This window comes from Magallana gigas, chromosome 3 (assembly GCF_963853765.1).
Source record: "Magallana gigas chromosome 3, xbMagGiga1.1, whole genome shotgun sequence".
NCBI classification, from domain to species: domain Eukaryota; kingdom Metazoa; phylum Mollusca; class Bivalvia; order Ostreida; family Ostreidae; genus Magallana; species Magallana gigas.
The window spans coordinates 27,961,038-27,983,201 of record NC_088855.1 but is presented as its reverse complement, the minus strand read 5'-3'; the positions used below and the strand labels follow the sequence as shown (position 1 = coordinate 27,983,201).

Sequence of the window (22,164 nt, the reverse complement as noted above, 5' to 3'; positions counted from 1 at the left end):
GGACCATAACACAAGACTCCTTTAACATACAGACTTTTAACTTGTATCATGGATAGATGGTATATAACCTGGTTTAACCTTACCAACATTTTGACCTTGACCTAGAATTTTTATTTCAAGGTCAAATTAGAAAAAAACTTCCTTGTTCAACTCCTGAATATACTTTGACAGAAGGACTTCAAACTTTAAACAAAGAACAATAATAATACACTTAGGTGTACTATTGATTTATATATGACTTTGACCATGTTTTAACCAAGGTCAAATAAAGAAAAAGATAATAAAATGTTATCTGGGTCTGGGTAACATATAGCTGACATCATTCTTTTTCAATTGTTAAATTTGCCCCATATTACAATCCTTGGGGAGAAGGGGAGACATGTGGGTTTTTTTGTTAAAAAAACAATACCCACTAGTTAAATCTTGCAATTAACCATATTGCAGTTCTTATTCTAGAAACAAAATATATAAAAAAGGACAATAGTTTTGCTACTGGGCGTGTTCAAGGCTACATGCCACCATTTTGCAAACAATCTAAACCATGCTGTGATAAGTCGAAATGAAAATATTGACCGCTGTCAGCACTGATACCAGAAATAAAATGACGGATTTAATTCTCTTCTTGAGTATCCACTTAAAAACAAAATACGGTTCATTATGGTCCAGTTTTCTTCGCGGCATGATGCTGAGAGCGACCAAACACACCAGGATGAGAAGTTGGATAAAGATGGAGGTTGCAATCAGAGCGATAACTGTCGTCTGGTACTCGTACTTGTCATCAGACTGGGCACTACGTAACTGAGTGGCGTTAGCAGACAGCAAGGAGATGTTGACCAGTCCCTGGGAATAAACGCCTGTCAAATTTTTTTTCACTTCTACAATGGTATCCTACAAAGGAATTCACAATTACTATACTACATCATTTAACGAGAGATCTGTCCCTTGGTTGGCAATGGCTTTATGGTTACCCCTCCCCCCAAGTCAGATTTTTTTCCACGTATTTATATAGAAAAGCTTTTTGAGAAGATCGATCGTGTGAGCAAAAATTCTGGAAGAAAAAAATCAATCAGTTTGAAGATTGATCAACTGTTTGTTGATTCAACCATTATACCCTTATTTAAATCTGTCAACGTATGTACATGTATGTATATGTAATATCATAAATAGAACAAAAATCATACCGGTAATCAATTTTGCAAATTTAGTTGAGTATTGGATATAGTAATTAAATCTAAATACCATTTAATCTTCAAACAAAGGTTGATATTTGGTATAGGCTATTACAAGTTCTATTCGCTCGGGTGGCGTTTGAAACATTACATATAGACATGTTTATTATTTCGCAAACAAGAGAAGTTTTTAGCACTCGTGGTGGGTCCCACGACCATAGCTGTGGTTTGCATTCATCTTGTTTTCAATTCTAGCGCTCAATTGGGCACAACTCTACGTTTTAATGAAAATTTCGTCGCCGTTTCGGGTCACTTCTTAAAAATCTTTTATACAGGTTTTCTTATTGCCAAACCAACAACTCTCATTCAATATCCACTATTTTTGGGTTTTTTTATCATTTTTTTTAATGCACTCCATGCTATAATTTTCCATTTGTAATACAACCTTTGACAATCCATAATGATTTGATCATTTGAAGAAATAATTAAGACAATACTCTTTTTTCTGTACGTGCTCGCTATTTAATAAAGTCAGCCCCTCAATAAAGATTTCTTTTCTAAAAATATCGAGGATATACTATAAGTACATATATTACATGTAATGTAATATATGTAGATGTAAATATAAAGCTGTGCAATGCAACAAAGAGACTTCACACGTAAGGAATTAGGTTGAAATGGATTATCACAATTGCCAAATGTATGTGTACATGTAAAGTCAGGTTTATAAAGGGAAAAAGATGTTGATTTAGGAAAACACGAGACTAAATTCTTTTTTACCTCTTTTTCAGTGGGTGTCCGTTTGGCATTTGGTTCATCTTCCACCGCCACTGGCATCTCATTCAGAACTAGCTCGGATTTGTCAGACGACATAAGGGAGGTCTACGGGGGACTTCACCAAAAAATATAACGATCTCTTTTTCTTATAGAAAAAATTTTAAAAAAAATGATATAATCATAATCGGAAATTTATTTTCAGGTTTTACTAGTATTTAAAATTAAATCAAATTTGGCATGATGCCTGATGCTCCCAATTATAATATAAGACCGAGAATGTGTGTCTCTCAGAGAGAGAAAGAGAGAGAGAGAGAGAGAGAGAGAGAGAGAGAGAGAGAGAGAGAGAGAGAGAGAGATTTTGACCATCCAAAAATAGTTGTAAATAACAATATGCATTACCTTGTGTTGCAGTCTTTTAAAATATATAAAAATTATTTTATTCGGGGTTTTTTAAAAGTTTTTTTTAACAAGGAAACGGGCCCTTGTGTGACTTTTACAAAATGCAAAAGATTTAGGGATAAAACATTTTCTTCCGTACGAATCAGCTTGATATAGTCGTACCAGAAATCAGTCGGGAAACGCATGCACATGAAGATTTATTCAAAGATATTTTATATTCCTTTTAAATCAACACTTACCGTACAGTGTATATATAGTAAATCAACACTTACCGTACAGTGTATATATAGTAAGTATAAATATGTATGGAAGTCAACTAATAAATGTTTCTACTTATGATATATCATAGCTTTTTTCTCTGTTTATATCAAATATATAAGTTGTAGATTAAGGGCCTATCTTTTTCGATGATTCAACATATATATTCTTTTTTGATATGCTAAAATTAAGCTCGTGACAATTTTGTAATGGAATTTGAAAACATTTCTAATGAGTAACCCAAATTTGGATCTCGACTTTCAAGTTACATACTATAATATCAACACTTACAGAGATCCACTCTTGCAGTAGATCCTCTTAAACTTAGTATCGTATTTCACCGTATTTGTAGATGTCTCTTTGCTCACCTTTACCATTCACTCAGGGTTTATTTTGGTTCTTTTTAAGGAGGGGGTGGGGTTTTTTTTTTGGGGGGGGGGGGGGGGTGTTGTTTTTTGTTTTTTGTTTTGTTTTCTTTTTTTTGCGTATAGTACAGTACGAATCAAATTTGTAACTTATAGTTCAATACAGTTCATTAGTGACGCAAATGACGCAGTGTTGGGGCGCGAGCATAATTTTGCATAATTATACAAAATGAAAATATAACCTAAAAATGTCAATAATACAGCTGTATGGGCGGTGGAAGGGGTAAAAAAGACGTTTATGCAAAACGAACAACTTATTTTTACAAACATACTTATATACGAAACGGACCAGCTTAAAAAAAAGTTAAACAACAGCCTCTTTTGCAAATCAACAGACACCGATGCAATAGAAACGATCACCGATGCAAAACCAACAGTCATGCACTGAATAAACGCTAGATGGCGTGCAAAGAGGTATCAAGAGAAATCGTCAATCGCAACTTCTCGGGCCTTTCCGGTAATTCCGAGCTCTGCCGAAAAGGCCCGAGATTGGAGAAATCGTACCATGTATGAAACGAAACTGGAGAAAAGGTATCCTTTTCATGCGCGGATCCATAATTTTTTTTCCAGGGAGAATATTAAAATATTAAATAGTGTGATTGGGAAGATCAATTTTTTTTTTACCATCTGGTTCCAAAGTTTACTTTTCTATGTGTTTGTGTAGAAGTATTAAATGAAAATCGGAGTTTACTAAGTATTGCTGTCATTGACCTTACATTAAATATAATGTTCTTTTAAAATGTGCCTCCCAAGTTTGCTCCAGCTTTAAAAATTCATCGAAATGCTGTTGTTTCTATTTTGAAGCTGCTCTTTAAGAACATAAATTGTCATATGCTCATCATTAAGTTCTTGTTTTATTATGTAAGTACTGTTTGGAATTGATATTCTCGAAACTTGTTGGTCTTTCACATCTATGTATTAAAGCAAAATGACTCAAGTTAGATTAAAAATTTAATTAATAATAATTATACCTTTCTTGTGGAGAAACATTGTAAGTTCTTACTTCACACAAAGATTGCTTATGATCTGAGGGTGTGACATGACCTAGACCCAAGGTCATTTCGACAAGTTCAAGGTCAATGTTTAAAAATTGCTTAATTCCTGTTGGTGTTATGTCTTGTATTAATGGAAATGATTATTCATTTCATTTTATTTATTCTCATATTGTATAAAACATAGAGAAAATATACAATTCATACACTATTATACAAAAAGCAAGAGTGTATACAGTACACATCAACCTGGAGAGTTGACTCTCTTATTAATAATATTGATAAATTTACATAAGTTAATACACGAGTGACTCAGGTGACCGAAAAATATTTATGTTTTCTCATGCTGCACAACCCCACCGCAGCTCGGTTTTTGCTGTCTGATAAATGAACTCAACACTTGTGCATGATGAAATATGTCATTTATTAAAAATGACGAAAGTAAAGAAAAATATAAACAACATAGTAGGGGATCAGACCCAAAGCTGTTCACACAAAATGTTAAATAACTTTTCAATATGCTGATCCCCTTAAAATACAGAAAAACAATATTTTGTTCAAAATTATATACAATATATACAAAACCAGCAAAAAGATGGCACCTCAAAAATAAAATATGCCACCAAATGTGAATTGCATAATGACAATTGGCATGTTTAAATTAAAACCAAAAGATTATAACGATGAAAATGGACAATTTTTGAGAATTCCCAGTAAGCAATGCGTTGAATTTAACAGCATAAAGCGCAAAAATAAAATTCGTTTTGAAATCGAGGAAGATGGGGTTTTTTTTATTTTCCAGCAAAATGTATTAAAAAGTTGTGTTTCTGGGTCCTAGTAATCTCAGAAACCGCCGGCCAAGCTAGCTTGTTTTCTTTGGAAGGAGTCTGAAATTTAAAAGAAAAATGTCACATGTACATACCGGTATCATACAATCTATAATCTATTATGATTCACCACTTATTCTTCTGGGGATCTAAATAATCTCTAATTCGTTGGAAATTAAAGGAATTGATGTATTTATTTTTCATTATTGGTACTTGCCATCGTTGTAAACTCTCTGCATCTTCTGCCATACATCTCCCTGCTCTGTGATTTGTTTGCTAGCACAGGAAAATGGTTTGTGACGCGTTATAAAAACGTCATTAACATGATGACAAAATAAATAAATAAATAAATAAATCTCTCTCTCTCTCTCTCACACACACACACACACACACACACACACACACACACACACACACACACACAGCATGTTTCTGATTTCATTCATTATGGTACGCAGAAATAAAAACATTCACAGCTGTCAGTACAGATACCAAGAACAATAGCATGGACTTTAGTCGTTTTTTCTCCAACCACCTCCAGACGAAGCAAATGGTGTCTTTATTGTTTCCTTTTCGAGGTGCCATGGTTAAAGCTGTCAACAGCACAAGAATGACAACTTGGAGAACGATGGAGACTACGATAAGACTGATGACCGTGGTTCGGTACTGGTAAGTCGTGTTGGACTGGGCACTACGTAATTGAGTGGCGTTAGCAGACAGCAAGGAGATGTTGATCAAGCCCTGAGAGTAAATTCCCTTTGACGTTTTGCTGGCATCGGCGAATTCACTAGCATTTTGTTCACCTTTCTCCGGAAGTTCCTAATGAATGATATATAAAGGACTTTATTTTCTATGGGTTTTTCTAAACACCGTCATTTGTCGTGTTGTAAAATTTGAATTTAATACAAAAAAAAAACAAAATGAAAACTTTGTCTTGTTGCAAATCATGTATTTACAACCCACCAGTAAATTCAAAATTTACAATATGACAATTTTCTATATGAAGCATCGATTCATATGCATGATTTCAAGAATGAATCTTTACATTACTTGTTTGCTTTAAAAATGGGTCAATTTTTTCTGAAAGAAAAACTGCTTGGAAAATAACCGATTCAAGCTTAAAATGCGAAAATGGTGGGAAAAAGGTTATTATACAATGTAATAACTTTTAGATATCATTTCAAAATGAAAATTATGAAGAAAAAATTCACATGTACACTGCATATCCGTTCAAAGGAAGCAAAGAATTACAATTACATGTAATTGATGATGTTCATTTTTGGGGGGCCATATAAGGCCCATATTGTATAGTTTTTTCTGACGATTTGAAACTTACATTGTCTATTCGAATAAACACGTTCTTGTCTAATAATCAATTATACTCACTACTTTGCAGTCTTTTTTGTTCGCATTGTTTTCTTCCGTCTCGGCTATTGCTATTTTTACATCACTGCTGGATGCCATTGCCATTTTCACTACAAAGCATGTAATTACATGAAAAGGTTGTTCGTTGTATTAAACATTTTCTGGTCCCGGTGTAACGAAGAATTTTGACCCGGGTTGAAAATTGACCCGGGGGTCATTTTTCCACGTTGAATATTGAGACCAAAGGTGTTGAATAAAGACCCTAATCCGTTGAAAATTGACCCGCATCGTGGAATTTTGATCATGAAACCGGTTCAAAATTCAACAGCAAAGAAGCACAAATTAACGAATCAATATTATAACTTGAGTTTATTTAATTCAAAATTATCAGTTTTTATATATTTATTCTTTAGATTTACATGTTTACATTTTTCAACGGGGGGGGGGGGGGGTTAAAATGATACTTAAATAATTATTTTTTGAATTTACATAGTATCCCTTTAAATATGTACATGTAATAACTTTTTTATTCATATTAAACTTTTCGCGTATAATTGGTGTGTGTGATATCTATATATTTTTAAAGAAACATATGTTTTTTAATAATATTAGTATACATGGTTACACGTTAAAATATTCAATTCAGTAAAACGCTTTTTTTTTAATTTGCTGGAGAAGTGTACAAACATAAATAATTTTAAAAAATTACAATACGTCAATGACATATTATTTAATTTTGGTTTTATGTTCACCCAGTAAATTGAAACTTTGATATTGTTTATTGTAAATTTTCTGAGTGGGTGTAAATAAAAAAAATTACAGTGTGTCATATTGAGATTTTTGTGTTTGCACCCACTCAGTTTGTTAAAACTGTGATTATCTGAATTTTGCATTCACACCCATCCAGCCAATAACAGTTTACAAAATGATGATATGCTAACATGATTGTACTCTTTCATGAACAATGCTGCAGTAACTATATCTTGAAAACCGATTTTTGGTGTTTTTTATTTGTTCCGTTAGAATAACTTTTGATGTAACTAAATATCATCAAATCGCTAATTTTTCTAGGCATTAACAATTCTGCTTCATGGAATCTGTAGCAAGTTAGCAACCTAATTTTTGTACAGGATGACAATAGAATTCTGCTTTAAAGTTTCTAAATTGCTTTGATCACAAAAATTTATCATAAATTTATTAACAGTAATTGTTTTTGTCAATAAATTGGTAAATTGCATTTTTTGAATAGGAATAAGTAGTAGAAGATCATACAGCAGCGTTGGAGTAGATGATTGACCTTCCTATCACAGCCACCTACATTATTAATTTAATTTAAACGTGTTAAATGTGTATAATATGTGTATATAAGACATGAGGTATACTTGAATATTAAATAATTATCTGAATATTTATCATATATGATTGTATGACATATTGTTGGTAGACATGTTCACTCACACCTATATTAACAAACATATCACCTTCATTTATACCTGCAGAGATACAAACATAAGAATGAGATTTTCATGATCCAGCCCATTTGAAAAGAACAGTAAATAAAAGGGAACTGTATATCAAGTAAATATACAGGTATAATACTTAAATAGGTTTAAACAGTGTACCTTAAGAGAATCAAAAACGCTTTGGAGATCTTATATAAGTATAAACATGGGAAAGAAATGTACAATTTTATCTATATGAAAAATCAAAACTACCATAAAGTATATAGTTCATATAAAATGGTACACTAATTTCAAAAAGTTGTTTAAAAAGTTCGTCTCTTTGTTGAGTGTATCTTGGATATCCAGGGGGGAAATCACATTTCCTTCAGATTCAGACCCACAGTATAAACATCGACTCACATCAGATAAAAAAAATCCTTAAATAAGTAAGCTTTACTAGCTTTATTCTGTAATTGACGTAAAATAATATTTCCTATTGTCTTAACTGAAAGGTTTGTAAGCTGTATGTATATTTTGTTTTTTAAGTTTTGACTTAAAAGAAAGATAGAGTTGATGAAATTTTCCTTTGTGCATGAAGATTATTCCATAATTTACATGTAGACGGAGCAAAGCTATTGTAATAAGTATACAGTGGTAGATAGTAAAAAAGCTAATTCGATCTATGATTATATGCATGTTTAGTAAGAAAATATGATTGAATTCAATCTAACATATCTTGTGGTGCTAAACCATTTATATTCTTGTAGAATATAATTAGTTTATGGTTATCCCTTCGAGATTTCAAGGTTTCCAAATTAAGTTCACTATATAAAATTATTTTAGAAGAATTAACTCTGATCTCTGTAACTGTCCTGGTTACTTCAATTTGTACATGTTTAAGCAATTCGGATTTTTCCTTGATACAGCTGCTCCAAACAACATATCTATCAGTTGTATACTTTTCGCATACCTTTTTATGTATATACCATTAATATAATTAGATCAACAATCCTCCGACTGTATATTTAGATGCAAACCTACTTTTTTTTAAATTGATAACATTTTTGCTGTAGAGGGTATATGTTTTTAATTTTGAGAAAATATATCACGTCAGTTGCCTGTGTTTCTAATTTACAGGTAAATAATAGAATTGAAAACTCAAAATAATAGAAATAAATTGCATTTTTAAGAACTATGACTGTATATGCAGAAAATTGGATGGTGCTTCAATAAAGTTAATCAGACAAGTTTATGAAAAATTATTTTGAAGTCGTAAAAACTTTAAAAACTATGTATATGCAATATATATACGTATAAAAAAAACCTAGTATATATGAAAAAGGATAAAAATATGACAACTAATCATTTATTTTGTCAGTGAAATATTCTGACTTCTTCAAATTAAGCATAGGTATCTGACATTATATCCTTTTGTCTTGATATAAATATATATACCCTTTACCCAATAAAGCAGTATAGAGGTTATATATTTTCAATTATTAGAAAAATATACAACGTCAGGTGCCTTTCGAATAGAGCTCTGTTGAATTGCCTTAAAAGTGACGATAACGGGCAATATGTTTGTTAGATATATTTATCAGAGATTGTGACAAGTTTAAACTTTAAATTTTTGTCACATGAGGGAATGAAAACCATGTCATCTATGTCAAAAAGTATTCTAGTCCTACTCGCCTGCTCCATTCCGAAGCAAACAGTCATCTTCTTAGCTTTTATACATATAGTATTGTAATAATAAATAGATATCATATTTTCAATCTAAAAACTTAATGTTTAATTGGACATATCAGCCTAAACGAAATTAGCCACGTCCGCATATGTATCGGACAGTATGTACATTTTAAAAATGAAACATTACTGTACATTTAAACCGTGTAGAGTAAGCCCCAGTTCAGATCAAAACTCTGAGGTTTGGGTGAATTCTCAACAGGATCAATTTTCAACGGGTCGAGGTCATCAGAGTTTAGAAAAATCTTTCTGATACCGTTGAAAAATGACCCCGGGTATAAATTTCACGATTTTGGTCTCAATTTTCAACGTTGAAAATTGACCCCCCGGGGTCATTTTTCAACCCGGGTCAATATTCTTCGTTACACCGGCAACAACGCTAAAGGTAAAAAATGCATCGTCTGACTCTCCATTCAAGTCACAGACAGGAATCAGCATCGCTTTCTCCAAAATAGGAGAGGTTTGTACATATTGACCGTAGTTTCCTACTATGTGTGAAACCCAAAAACAATAAACATACTACATGTAGTATTTAAAACGCTATATGTAAGTGATATGGAGGTACAATGTCATGATCTTATTTCATAAAATTGACTTTTTAAAATAAAATTGGTTTTTTTCCGGGTTGCTAGTAACTTGTCTGACTTAAAAAATAATTCTAATGACAATGCACTGCATTAATTGTTGTCATTGAAAGAAGTCTTGTCTGTTGAGTTAAAATGGAAGATTGTTTTTTCGGAATCTGAGATTCTGAAGTTTATTTCAAAACATAAAAACCCCAGCCAATCGAACCAACTGATACCGTTATGTTCATTTAAATAAAATGCATTGATATATAAATGAGAAAATTTCTGACTTTTCATACAACTTAAATTGTCTATTGAGTTAAAATAGAAGACTGTTTTCTCGGAATCCGACTTATCCGAGAAGTTTATATTATTTCAAAACAAAAATACCCAAGCCAATCGAACCAACTCATTTAAGCAAAACGAATTAATATATACATGAGAGATTTTTCATTTTCCTCAGGAAAAATCTGATGTAAGGAAATCAAAAGAATCTTTTAAAATATGACATAGTAGATAATCGATATTACAATGATTGCATCCAAAACTTTAAAAATATTAACGAACACATGATAAACAGAAACGTACCCACGGGCACGATGGGGGAGGGGACCTACATTTTTCGTATAATCACATACATATATTTAAAAAATTTCACGAACACCCCCCCCCTCCACGCTTTTTTCGGGTATTACGTAAAGAATATAGGGAACATTTATATCCCAACCAATTTTACAGCTACGAAGCAACTATCTAGGGTTCTTTTTTATTCTGTGACATTTGTAGATAATTACTTTAAATCTTAACATAAAAACATATATATAGTATATTTTGTAAATACATAATCAATATTTGTATTTTTCCCTTTAACAACTAATAATTCCCTCTAACAACTAAAAATTATTGTCCAGAGTATGTATATAACGTATCTTCTATATTGATAACGCACAAATTTACACATCAATTTACATTAATAATCGCATGGTTCTTGGTAATAAACATTACCCCCCCCCCCCAAAAAAAAATACACAGTATATAAATTTGATTCAATATTAGATCGTGTACAAAGGCAAACATGTACTTACGTGGTTCCAGGTGGTGGTTCGTACACAGAGAATTATGCTCGGAACTACAATTGTCCTCTGTAGGTCTTATATAATCTTGTCACTTTTTACCGAGTTTTGAGTGACAATTAGTAAATTTTACCTTCAACTGCGAAAATAATTTAATTACCCCCTTATTGTTTATTTAAATAACTTTGATGTTTGTTTGATCTCTTTAAATTGTTTAATTGTCTTAAATGGCATCTATCTAATTACTGGGAACTGTGAGATTAATCTGTCGCTTGCGATGGTCAGTTTATTGTTGTTAGATTTTATTCCCACCTGTCATTACTGTCATGTACTCATCGAATGAACAATCAAAGTTTCACTTTCAATCAAGAGATTTTATGAAAACACTCACACAAACACAACTTGATGGTACTATCAGTACAAGAAAAATGCGTTATTTTTTTTAATGTAGAAACCGCATCCATAAAAAAATAGAACGTTTCATAATGTTGCTGTATTTTTTTCCTTACAAAATAAGGAAGATAATCTAAAAGGAACTGATAATCATATTATGAGATTTGATCTGCGTGAATATCGATCAAATTCGGTTTTTAAACTTTACTGAATAGGATGGTATTATTAAACCCTGTGTACAATAAACTTTGAAGATAATACGTGTATGATATGATTTAAAAGCAATCATTTTACCAAATGAATATATTACCCAAGTAAACTAAAATTAAACTTGTTTATTTTCAACTTCTGACATTTATATTTTAATAAAACATTAGCTAATGTTAATTCAGCATTCTTCACATTGAAAATGGAGATACAAAATTTGAAAAGTTATTATGGGTAGAAAATACGATAAACTAATTTGATTCATCATTTAAAATGGGTAAACTAATAAGCTAAAAGTAGCAGGTTATCTGATATTTTATATATCGTAATTCTAATATTTAAGAAAAATAGACGTAATCATTTTAAAGTATAATTTTTATAAAAGAAACAATAGAATAACAAAGACAAGTCTATGTTAATGACATCTTTTCGGAAACACCATTTTCGAATAGTTGAGTAGGAAAGTATCTTTTCCGCCGACATAGCACCTCGCAAACCAAGGGTTTCTTATCCGTGCCGCTCCTCAGTAGGAACTTGGCTATCGAAGATGCCGACGTAGCTTTTCATCACAGGTAGAAGTAATTTTTTCATGCATCCTATATAAGATTCTTCAAAGTTGTGATATGCTAAATTTTGCCATAATAAGCCATATTGCAGTTACTATTTCAGATACGGAAAAAATGTCAAAATGACAATAGTTTTGCTACTGGGCGTGTACATGCCACCATCTTGCAAACAATCTAACCCGCTTGATGATAGGTCGAAATGAAAATATTGACCGCTGTCAGCACTGATACCAGCAATAAAGTGATGGATTTAACTCTCTTCTTGAGTATCCACTTAAAAACAAAGTACGGTTCATTATGGTCCAGTTTTCTTCGCGGCATGATGCTGAGAGCGACCAAACACAACAGGATGAGAAGTTGGATAAAGATGGAGGTTGCAATCAGAGCGATAACTGTCGTCTGGTACTTGTACTTGTCATCAGACTGGGCACTACGTAACTGAGTGGCGTTAGCAGACAGCAAGGAAATGTTGATCAGTCCCTGGGAATAAATGCCTGTCGATTTTCTTCGTACTTCCACAGTGGTATCCTACAATGCAATTGTCAATCATTTAACGAAAAATCTAATTAGGTACAGAAAAATCGTTTGCATTAAAATACAGTTTTACCATTTATCTGAAATTGTTACTATGAGTAAGTTTGTGAAAATATAGTGAAGAAAAAGCTGATATAAAGATGTAAAAACAAATATTTTTAAATACAAGTAGTTGTATGTGTCATGATGTGTTAGAATTGGGACTTATTGATATAAAACCTTTTGATAATATAAGCAAGCTGATCAACAATGGACAATTTGGATTATCCTCACCAAACTACAAAAAGCTATAATATTTATAATTTACCTCATTTAGATTGCTGTATTAATGAATTAAATAAATTCAATTTATATATATAACTATAATTATTCCAATGCAAAATGACTAAGAATCTCCAACATTTAATCAATGTATTCTTGAATTAATCAATGTTTCATGTGATTTCTTATATGGAATGACTGAAAATTTAATCATTAATGAATTAAATATTCTATCATCTACATTTTACACTATTCGTTTTTATATATTAAAGATTTATTTCTCCTCATTTTTCCGATTCTAAGTAATTAACTTATCATTATCAAAAAATCTCACCAATCTAGAAGTTCTGTTTTTACAGTATCTTTATTAAGAAATTCCCATTTCGCCTTACTATTTTTGTCCCTTTTTCACCTGTATTTCACAGTTAAGGCGAAATAGGAACACACCGAAACGTTGCCCCTGGTTTGCAATGGTTGGCAATGGCTTTATGTTAGCGCACCCCCCCCCACCCCCCCCCCCCCACACACACACACAGAAGCCGACTAAATGGGTCAACTCTCTTGCCATTACTGAAAAACCCGGTTCTGGCAAATTGCGAGTATGCCTTGATCCTCGCTCTGATTATATATTTTCCAACACCCGAAAATATTACACCCTCAATCTTACACCACAAAAAATGCTGCATACACTATATAGCACTAGTAAGTTGTTTGAAAGAGTCCGCTATGGAACCTCAATGACCAACACCAAAACCTCTAACTCTATAGAGCTAAATATGCAGCAAAGGAACCAAACACCCGTGAGTAATTAGGTTGAAATGGATTATCACAAATACCAATATTATGTGTACTTATAAAGTCAGATTTGTAAAAGGAAAAAAAATATTTTGGAAAACACGAAACGAAATTCTTTTCACCTCTTTTTCGGCGGGTGTCTGCACGTTATTTGGTTCATCTTCCGCCGGCACTGGCACCAGAATCTCATCCTTAACTAGCTCGGTCTTGTCGGAGGCCATGGGAAAGCTCTACAGGTGGACTTCACACCAAAAATATTGAGATCTCTTTTTCTTATTTTTAAAAATGAAAGAAATGAGATAATCATAAACAGAATTTTATTTTCATGTTTTATTCAAAATTAAATCAAATTTGGCATTGCTCCCAATAACATAACATCGGGAATGTGTGTCTCAGAGAGAGAGAGAGAGAGAAAAAAAAAGAGAGAGAGAGAGAGAGAGAGAGAGAGAGAGACTTTCCAAAAATAGTAAATAACAATATGTATTACCTTGTGTTGCAGTAAACGCAGTCTTTTAAAATATAAGAATTATTCAATCCATTTTCAAAGGGTCTTTTTTTTTAAAACAAGGAAACGGATTCTTGTCTAACTAAAAATAATTACAAAAGATGTAAGGATTAAACATTTTCTTCCTCGTACAAAACAGCTTGATATAGTCGTACCATACGTACCATATTTTGATGATATGGGTACCAGCTACTTTCCTATTATATTTTGTGTTTTCTTATTTTCATTGAACTGTGCGGTTTTGAGACGTTGAATGCATTTGTATTATATTGTTTTATTATCATTATCCCCAAGCGTCAGTATGTTGAGAACTTGGACATCATTACTTTATAGTAGCGGGAAATAAACATTCATATTTTCAATATATCATACTAATTGATCTCTTGTTTTCGGTCGGTCAGTTCAATTGGTTTTGATATACGCTTAATACTGAACTTCGATTCTGGCAATACTTTTTTTCAGAGAATTCAGAAACAATAATGGATGAATCCCATGTAAGTAGATAATATTTAAATAGTTGTCAAGAAATTATCCTATTTAACGTCAATTGTTTTAAAATGATAGATACGCTGAGTATTAATTGTTTCATGCTTTATCATTTAAACAGAATTCAACATCAAATGGTAAATTTTTGAAAATATTCTTTTATTTGTCTTTTGTTTCATTCGTTCGTAATTTTATACAGTTAAACTTTAATATATTGAACACCGATATCTCGAATACAATGGATATGTCGAAGTGATTTGTAATTAACAACCACTCATTTTTTGAAGTATCGTACCCACAAAATCTCGAATAATCGGATATCTCGAAGTTATAAACAGTCCCTGTTCGAGATAACGAAGTTTGACTGTATTTATAAACAAAATCATTTTTCATACTTTGAATATTTTTTTTGATAAAGAAATTGAAGGACTCTAAATATCTGTATCATTCGGACTTGAATGTTGAATTTGGACTTAAAGTGAGATTTTGGTAATCTGATGATTATATATCAGACAATCTAAATCACCTGTATTTCTTTTTTAGATATTTTTTTTTTCATTTATAGTTTTCATTTAACAAGATGTTTTAATTTTTTATTTTACGATACAATTCCCTTGAAAAAAAAAACCAAATCAATTTGTATATTAGTGGTACGTATATCTTACCGATGGTACGCATATCTAGAAATTCTTATTTGTTTTATGGTACGTATATCTGTTTTTGTAGGTACGCATATCATCGGGATTTTCATTAACGAAGAAAATATCAATTAATATGCAGTTTTGGATTATTTTATAGGTTGCTACATGTGAAGACTCGCTAGCCCTTCAAACACTGATGTTTTACCCGCTGAAATACGATCTGAATAAATAAAAAGAGTTGTGTAAACTTACGAACCTGCATAGGTCGTCGCCATCTTATGATATGCGTACCAAATGGTACGCATATCGGCTTAAAACCAGTGAATATATGTATTCTATGAGAGATAGAAATGATTAATGTTGAGAAACTCAATTCTGTTAAAGTAAAATGAAAAACGAAGTTTCTTATTAACCAGGATCTCGGGTATGCTTATATCTTCTTTTATACTTGCCAAACTGATCGAAAGCAACGGAAGTTTACTTTTGAGTGACGTAAATTCTCTATATAATCACTGAGATGTTCCGAAATTGTATGATAAATCGAGAGAGAGCAAAAATTCCGCGAAAAGATATTCCTCTTGGTTTATCCAATGCTTTCGGATCTTAGTGATTACATGGAGAGTTTGCATCAACTTCCGTTGCTTTCGATAAGTTTGGCGAGTATCTAGTACATTTCGGAACGATGTGTTTATTATGCAGCGTACAGATGTAGTCAGACGATAGGAATAAGTAATTTTAACATTTTACAACCTAGATCTCGCCAGAAACCGTTGGAGAAACGGAATAACTTGTTTAAAACATAGCTTGAAACGAGGACCCCCTATAAATCCAAGATGGCGAGTGTCGTCCCTTTACTTTTTTTAATGTACATTGAATACACTTTTTTAACATGACTGAAACGGGGAATTTCAGTGTATTTTATTAATGCAATACACAGAAATACATCTAAGATTACCAATCTTAATAAAAAAAATTCTTCGGGAACAAATAATTAAGAATACCAAGCCCCTGTGGACAGATCTAGGCAGAAAACTGTAGCCAAATGTGATTTTTACGGATTTTTTCGTCAGGGTCTACTTGGTTTAGAGCTTATAGCGTGAAAAGTAATCCGTCAACATATAATTTATTTTACCAAATCTTTTTTCTAAGATGTCAATCTATAGAATAAACACCAGGAATTTGAGTTTGAGTCCATAAAATAGTAAAAAAAATTACCAAACGCGATACTAGCATTGCATTTTTTGTATTCTATTTTGATACATCAGGTCCATAAAGCGTACTTTATACTTACAAAAATTTGCGCAAAATTATTGATGAAATATGGCTTAAATAAATATTTATACTCTATTTTGTATGTTCAGTTCTAATTTTCCCAAAATTTGTAATTATTATTAGGAAAAACGGACGTCTGGCAAATTTCATAATTTTCAATAATTTTCGCAAGGGGATACACCCGTCTGAGAGGTGATAACAAACAAACTAGCATGTAAACATACATATTTTCTTTTGTATATGTATTGCTAGAATGTATATTTATCATTTAAAGCTAAGCTTTTAACGATTGAGCCCATTTAGTGCCGAGTATAGGACTACCTTAAGCACGCCCCGAATTTGCGGAGTTTTTACGATTTACTGTACCAGTTAACGGCTTCGTGATAATAACATAGTAAAAATCCGTGTTCATGTTGATTTTATACTCTGCTAAATGTAGTTTGAATTATGCCCCATGTGAGGTCAGACTAAAGTATTCGGGGTCATGATACATTATAAACAAAACTCATAAAATAATTCGTGTATATTATCATACGGTAATACACCAAATCGTATACTATTCAATACATAATTGTGCAATCAGGCGTTCAATTGCGCTACGAATCTCTCGGAAATTCGTGAATTCCTTTTGTTTATACATGTTAAATGTATTGATTTTATATGTCAAATCAAAGAAGGGATATAATAACGTATCACAAAGAGGTAGTATTCTATTTTTAACTTATTACGTCACTCTCCCCACTGGTAAACAATGATCGTTTAAGCTCATGTATAAAACATATTCAAGAAAGTTTTCAAGCAAACTTACTTTTCTTTATTCGAAAAAGACGACTGAATTAAAAAATCTTGGATTGTCGCGTGTTATAAACCCGAACTCTCATTTAACTGGTAGAGTACCAGTATAGAGCTAAAAATGCAGCAAAGAAACCAAACATCCGTGAAGAATTAGGTTGAAATGGATTATCACAAATACCAATAAAGTCAGATTTGTAAAAGGAAAAAAATATATTTTGGAATACACGAAATTAAATTCTTTTCACCTCTTTGTCGGTGGGTGTCTGCACGGTATTTGGTTCAGCTTCCATTGCCACTGGCACCGGAATGTCATCCTGAACTAGCTCGGTCTTGTCGGAGGCCATGGGAAAGCTCTCCAGGTGGACTTCACCAAAAATATTGAGATCTCTTTTTCTTATTTAAAATGAAAGAAATGAGATAATCATGAACAGAATTTTATTTTCATGTTTTATTCGAAATTAAATCAAATTTGGCATAACAGCGGGAATGTGTGTCTCAGAGAGAGAGAGAGAGAGAGAGAGAGAGAGAGAGAGAGAGAGAGAGAATAACAATATGTATTACCTTGTGTTGCAGTAAACGCAGTCTTTTAAAAGATATAAGAATTATTCGATCCGTTTTCATAGGAACTTTTTTTTAAACAAGGAAACGGATCCTTGTCTAACTTAAAATAAACGCCAAAGATGTAAGGATTAAACATTTTCTTCCTCGTACAAATCAGCTTGATATAGTCGTACCAGAAATCAGCTGAGAAACGCATGCACGTTTAGATTTCATCACTTACTGTACATTGTATATATAGTAGGTATAAATACATGTATGTATGAAAGTCATAACAAAAAAAAATGTTTCTACACATGTACTGTTATAATTATTTTTCTCTCTGTTTTATTTTAAATATATAAGTAGCAGATTATGGTCCTATCCTTTCCGGACGCGTACGGTGGTTCAACATATATACATGTTCGTATAAGTCTTGATCTCCTTTATCATTCATTTAGTTTTCGAGTTTGTTTTGTTTTTTTCTTTATAGTACAGTACAGTACGAATCAAATTGGTAACGTATAGTTCAATACAGTTCATTAGTGACGCAAACGAAGTTTGAACGGGGTTCAATATATCGCAGCCATAATATTTTGAATCCTCTTTCCAATGGAAATTTGAAAAAGGAGGGGGGCTCAATATATTGCAGCCATAATATTTTGAACCCCCTTTCCAATAAAATTTGAAATGGGAGGGGGGGGGGTCAAATATATTCCAGCCATAATATTTTGAACCCCTTATCCAATAGCGATGAAAATCATCAAGGTGGTTCCATATTTTTCAACCATAACATTTTGAACCCTCTCTCCAACAGCAATGAAAATTAGAGGGCATTCAACATATCGCCGCCATAATATATTGAACCCGGGATTCAATAGTTTAGGGGGGGGGGGGGGGGGTCAATATTTCGCAGCGATATATTGAACCCAGGTTCACAATATCGCATAATATATTGAACCCGGGTTCGTTCAATATTTCGTGGTATTAAAATATCATATGACACCGGTAATATTGAAAATATAAATGAATAAAAATGTACTATTTATATCAGATTATTCAAAACAATATGTAGTGACATGAGGGGAAACCACTGAATATAGTTTTATCACGGTACCAACATATAAGGAGTAAACATTTAAAAAGCTGCATGGTCGATAGGGGTAAGTGTTATCTTTAAAAAGCTAAAAAAAATATTACTAGACCACCAGAGACCAGATTCCCAGATTGAGGGGAAATGGTAGAAATGAATTCGTATACTGAGTATATTACATGTACAAAAATAAATATCATATACGTATTTATAACACTTTTCATTTATATATATTTCCTATTAAGTACGCAAATCATAAATATACTTAAATTCTGTTTCAAGATCGCATTGTTTTGAGTTTCTTAACTCATTTTCTCAAATCATGTCCATTTTACTCAACCTGTGAAAGCATGTGTAAATGTTTAGATCACAAAAAAGGATTACAATATTTTCCCACAACCTATACTGCTCTCGCTGAGCAATTCTCTTTTAATAGCATTAATTCTTACCTTAACACCCCACCAACTTACTTAAAATAATTTAAATTTTGGAAGTTATAGTACATGTTTGTTACAATATATATATTTTTGTCCTCCTTTCCCATTTTCTTCAATTTTTGTTTTATTTTTCGGGAGAATCTATCATCCCTTTAAAGATAGTATAAAACTGCACTGTTTCATTAAATACTAGTATCATCTAGTATAAATGTTTTTGCATTGCTATGATAGACACTAATAGGAATATTTAACTTGCACGCTCAAACTAGGAAATAGTTTACATGTATCTGATAGAGTTCAGTTCAAAGATAATTTGTATTTCACATTTCGTTATTTGTCAGATGCAATATACAGTGGAGCCTCAGTTATCCGGACGCTTTTGTTTCCAAATCCAGTCCTCCGGATAGGTGAGGCGTCTAGACTATTGTAGTCATAAACGATAATTTATTTGTTTATAATGGGTGTTGATGCTGTTTTCTTTGCCTTTCATACTAAACAGCAACAAATTAGAGTTGTCCTTTGAAATTCGCCTGTTTTTAATTCGAGAAACCCTGCATTATATTTTTATTTAGTCAGGAAATGTTAACCAAACTATATTAACAGCCAATATTAACACATAGTGTTCAAGTGTGAAACGAGCCTATTTACGTTATGTTTTTAACAATCTTTATCTAGACACGTCAATATTCCATCAACGCACTTCCGACCAATCGACATGGTTTCCTTATTGTTTTCTTCCATACTTTCGTTTTTGAATTAATCTCAAAAGACGCTTCATTTAAGATTTCTATTTTGAATATAGATAACACATATCTTTGCAAAAATTTCCTAATTTATCAAGCACAGTCCTCCTTTGAAATAGATGGGCATTTTAAAGATGATTACACTTGGCGGAACTGGGTCGTTTGCCCTGAATTATTTTTAAAAAGTTAAAAATACTGAAATATTGGGTGAAAATATTTTAAATACACAAAATTTTATATTAAAAACATATATGAGGATATGCATTTCACCCAATGTGAAAATTCTTGGTTTTTATGGTAAAAGATTTATTGTGCTCTGCTGGTTTTAGCAATGTTTGGTATGCACAAATTGTTCCAAATCAAAGAAACTGTTTTTAGATATTAAGCAAAACTATTTGATGTCTTTATCCAGAAATTAAGAGACGCTTTCTTTGCATGTTCCTCTAAATGTTACGTATATAAATATTTGTACGACCCTTTTGGTCTCCAGTGTTATCTTAAAAAATGTATATCAGAAAATATTGTTCACTATTTGACAAAATATAGATTGTCTGCATATAGACTAGCAATAAAACAAGGTCGGTATAATCAAACTGTACGCTCGCGTCGCTTTTGTAGATTTCGTACTCTTAACAGGATTGAAGATGAATATCACTTCATTCTAGAATGTCAAAACTACAGTCATTTACGGTGTATTAATATAAAAAATTATTACTGGTAAAAGCCTTCTTGCTTCAAGCTTGTTCAGTTGCAGAGTTCGAGAAATAAGAAACAATTAAACAAACTGTTTTTTTTTCTTAAGAAAGCCACAGGGTATAAAAATGATATAGTTAATATGTATATTATCGTCCTAAAGTGATAATTTAAGTACATTGTATTATGAAATACATATATGTACATTTTTCTTTTCTATTTTTTATGTAATTATTACATTGTACATTTGTGGTAATATCTCATAATGGAAGATGTGTTTGTGTACTGCAAAAAAAAAAAATTGTTCACAATGATAATGTATTTATACAAATGCCTATAAACCATGCGGTTTTGAGGTAATAAACTATACTATACCATACCATACCATACTATACCATACACTTGACAGGTGCACAGTATAAAGATATCCAAGCTACGTGCAAGGAGATGTGTCTAATCTTGTCTCACCAGTATTGTTATCTGACACCCCTCGAAAACAGTTGTCAACCTCCGCTTCGCGTCGGTTGACAATGGTTTTCTCGGGGTGTCAATTTCAACTTTTACCATCCCAAACAGGTACTATTCATAAATTGTATTCTTTTAAGCGTTTTTAGCGAAAGCTGCTTCCGCTAAGTCAAGTATATTGCTAAATGCCATTCATATGTATTAGTTGGAACATTCAGAAAAACGCCAATTTAAACCCATGCTAACCTGTAGAAAAAATATTTTCCGCCAAATATCGCACACGCTAAATATAAGACGTTTACAGTATATTGACCATTGAAAATGACAGGAAAAAATCCTCCAGACTTTAGTGTATTTTTTTACTTAAATGTGTTCACAGATTGAGTATAACAAAAGATAGCAAAATTCCATTAATAAACACATTAAAAAAACCATAAGATCCCTAATCATTAGTTCAAATTTAATTTTTTTTCATTCCCGCATGTTTTTAAAGATTAATTCTCTGTAAATATCAAACTCGGTGACCACGCATAGTCAGAGATTTTCTTCATATTTCGTGTTTTGATACCCTTTGGTTCATAAAGATCTAAAACCACCTTAAACGGTTGCTATGGGGACGGGTTACCATGGAAGCAAAGTATTGAAAAATGGGCATTTTAAGCTATTTTGAACACAAATTGCAGTTAATTAAAGCAGTTTCAG

At 32.1% G+C, this 22,164-nt stretch overlaps 2 protein-coding genes and 1 long non-coding RNA gene across 5 annotated transcripts; all 3 read right to left on the bottom strand.

The window, feature by feature from the left end:
- Nucleotides 1-529: 529 nt before the first annotated feature.
- LOC105325179 (ninjurin-2-like) lies at nucleotides 530-2,358 on the bottom strand. 2 transcript variants are annotated; one of them, XM_011424632.4, is made up of 3 exons: nucleotides 2,346-2,358; nucleotides 1,950-2,061; nucleotides 530-888 (listed from the first exon to the last, which is right to left on the bottom strand). In XM_011424632.4, exons 2-3 carry the CDS (start codon nucleotides 2,040-2,042, stop codon nucleotides 535-537), a joined length of 447 nt encoding a protein of 148 aa, XP_011422934.2. In that variant the 5' UTR covers nucleotides 2,043-2,061; nucleotides 2,346-2,358; the 3' UTR covers nucleotides 530-534. The 2 variants fall into 2 exon arrangements, with proteins under 2 accessions (XP_011422934.2, XP_011422927.2); XM_011424625.4 differs by having other exon boundaries at nucleotides 1,950-2,091; nucleotides 2,346-2,357.
- A 2,876-nt stretch (nucleotides 2,359-5,234) lies between these two features.
- On the bottom strand, nucleotides 5,235-11,188 carry LOC117692978 (uncharacterized). Its single transcript, XR_010711992.1, has 3 exons — nucleotides 11,052-11,188; nucleotides 6,234-6,322; nucleotides 5,235-5,666 (listed from the first exon to the last, which is right to left on the bottom strand). It is a non-coding gene; the product is annotated as an uncharacterized lncRNA (long non-coding RNA).
- Nucleotides 11,189-11,939: 751 nt separating this feature from the next.
- Nucleotides 11,940-18,185, bottom strand: LOC117692977 (ninjurin-2-like). Of its 2 annotated transcripts, none has more exons than XM_034482712.2 (3): nucleotides 18,056-18,185; nucleotides 17,740-17,887; nucleotides 11,940-12,733 (listed from the first exon to the last, which is right to left on the bottom strand). In XM_034482712.2, the coding sequence occupies exons 2-3, from the start codon at nucleotides 17,836-17,838 to the stop codon at nucleotides 12,380-12,382; spliced, it is 453 nt and encodes a 150-aa protein (XP_034338603.2). In that variant the 5' UTR covers nucleotides 17,839-17,887; nucleotides 18,056-18,185; the 3' UTR covers nucleotides 11,940-12,379. The 2 variants fall into 2 exon arrangements, with proteins under 2 accessions (XP_034338603.2, XP_065935190.1); XM_066079118.1 differs by lacking the exons at nucleotides 17,740-17,887; nucleotides 18,056-18,185 and adding exons at nucleotides 13,918-14,067; nucleotides 14,283-14,439.
- Between the last annotated feature and the right edge of the window lie 3,979 nt (nucleotides 18,186-22,164).

Excerpts from the sequence above, each read along its gene's own strand:
- LOC105325179 (XM_011424632.4), bottom strand. The coding sequence starts at position 2,042 with ATGTCGTCTGACAAATCCGAGCTAGTTCTGAATGAGATGCCAGTGGCG. Across the intron at positions 889-1,949 it reads GGACACCCACTGAAAAAGAG|GATACCATTGTAGAAGTGAA; the intron begins GTAAAAAAGAAT and ends ATTCCTTTGTAG.
- LOC117692977 (XM_034482712.2), bottom strand. The coding sequence starts at position 17,838 with ATGGCCTCCGACAAGACCGAGCTAGTTCAGGATGACATTCCGGTGCCA. Across the intron at positions 12,734-17,739 it reads AGACACCCACCGACAAAGAG|GATACCACTGTGGAAGTACG; the intron begins GTGAAAAGAATT and ends ATTGCATTGTAG.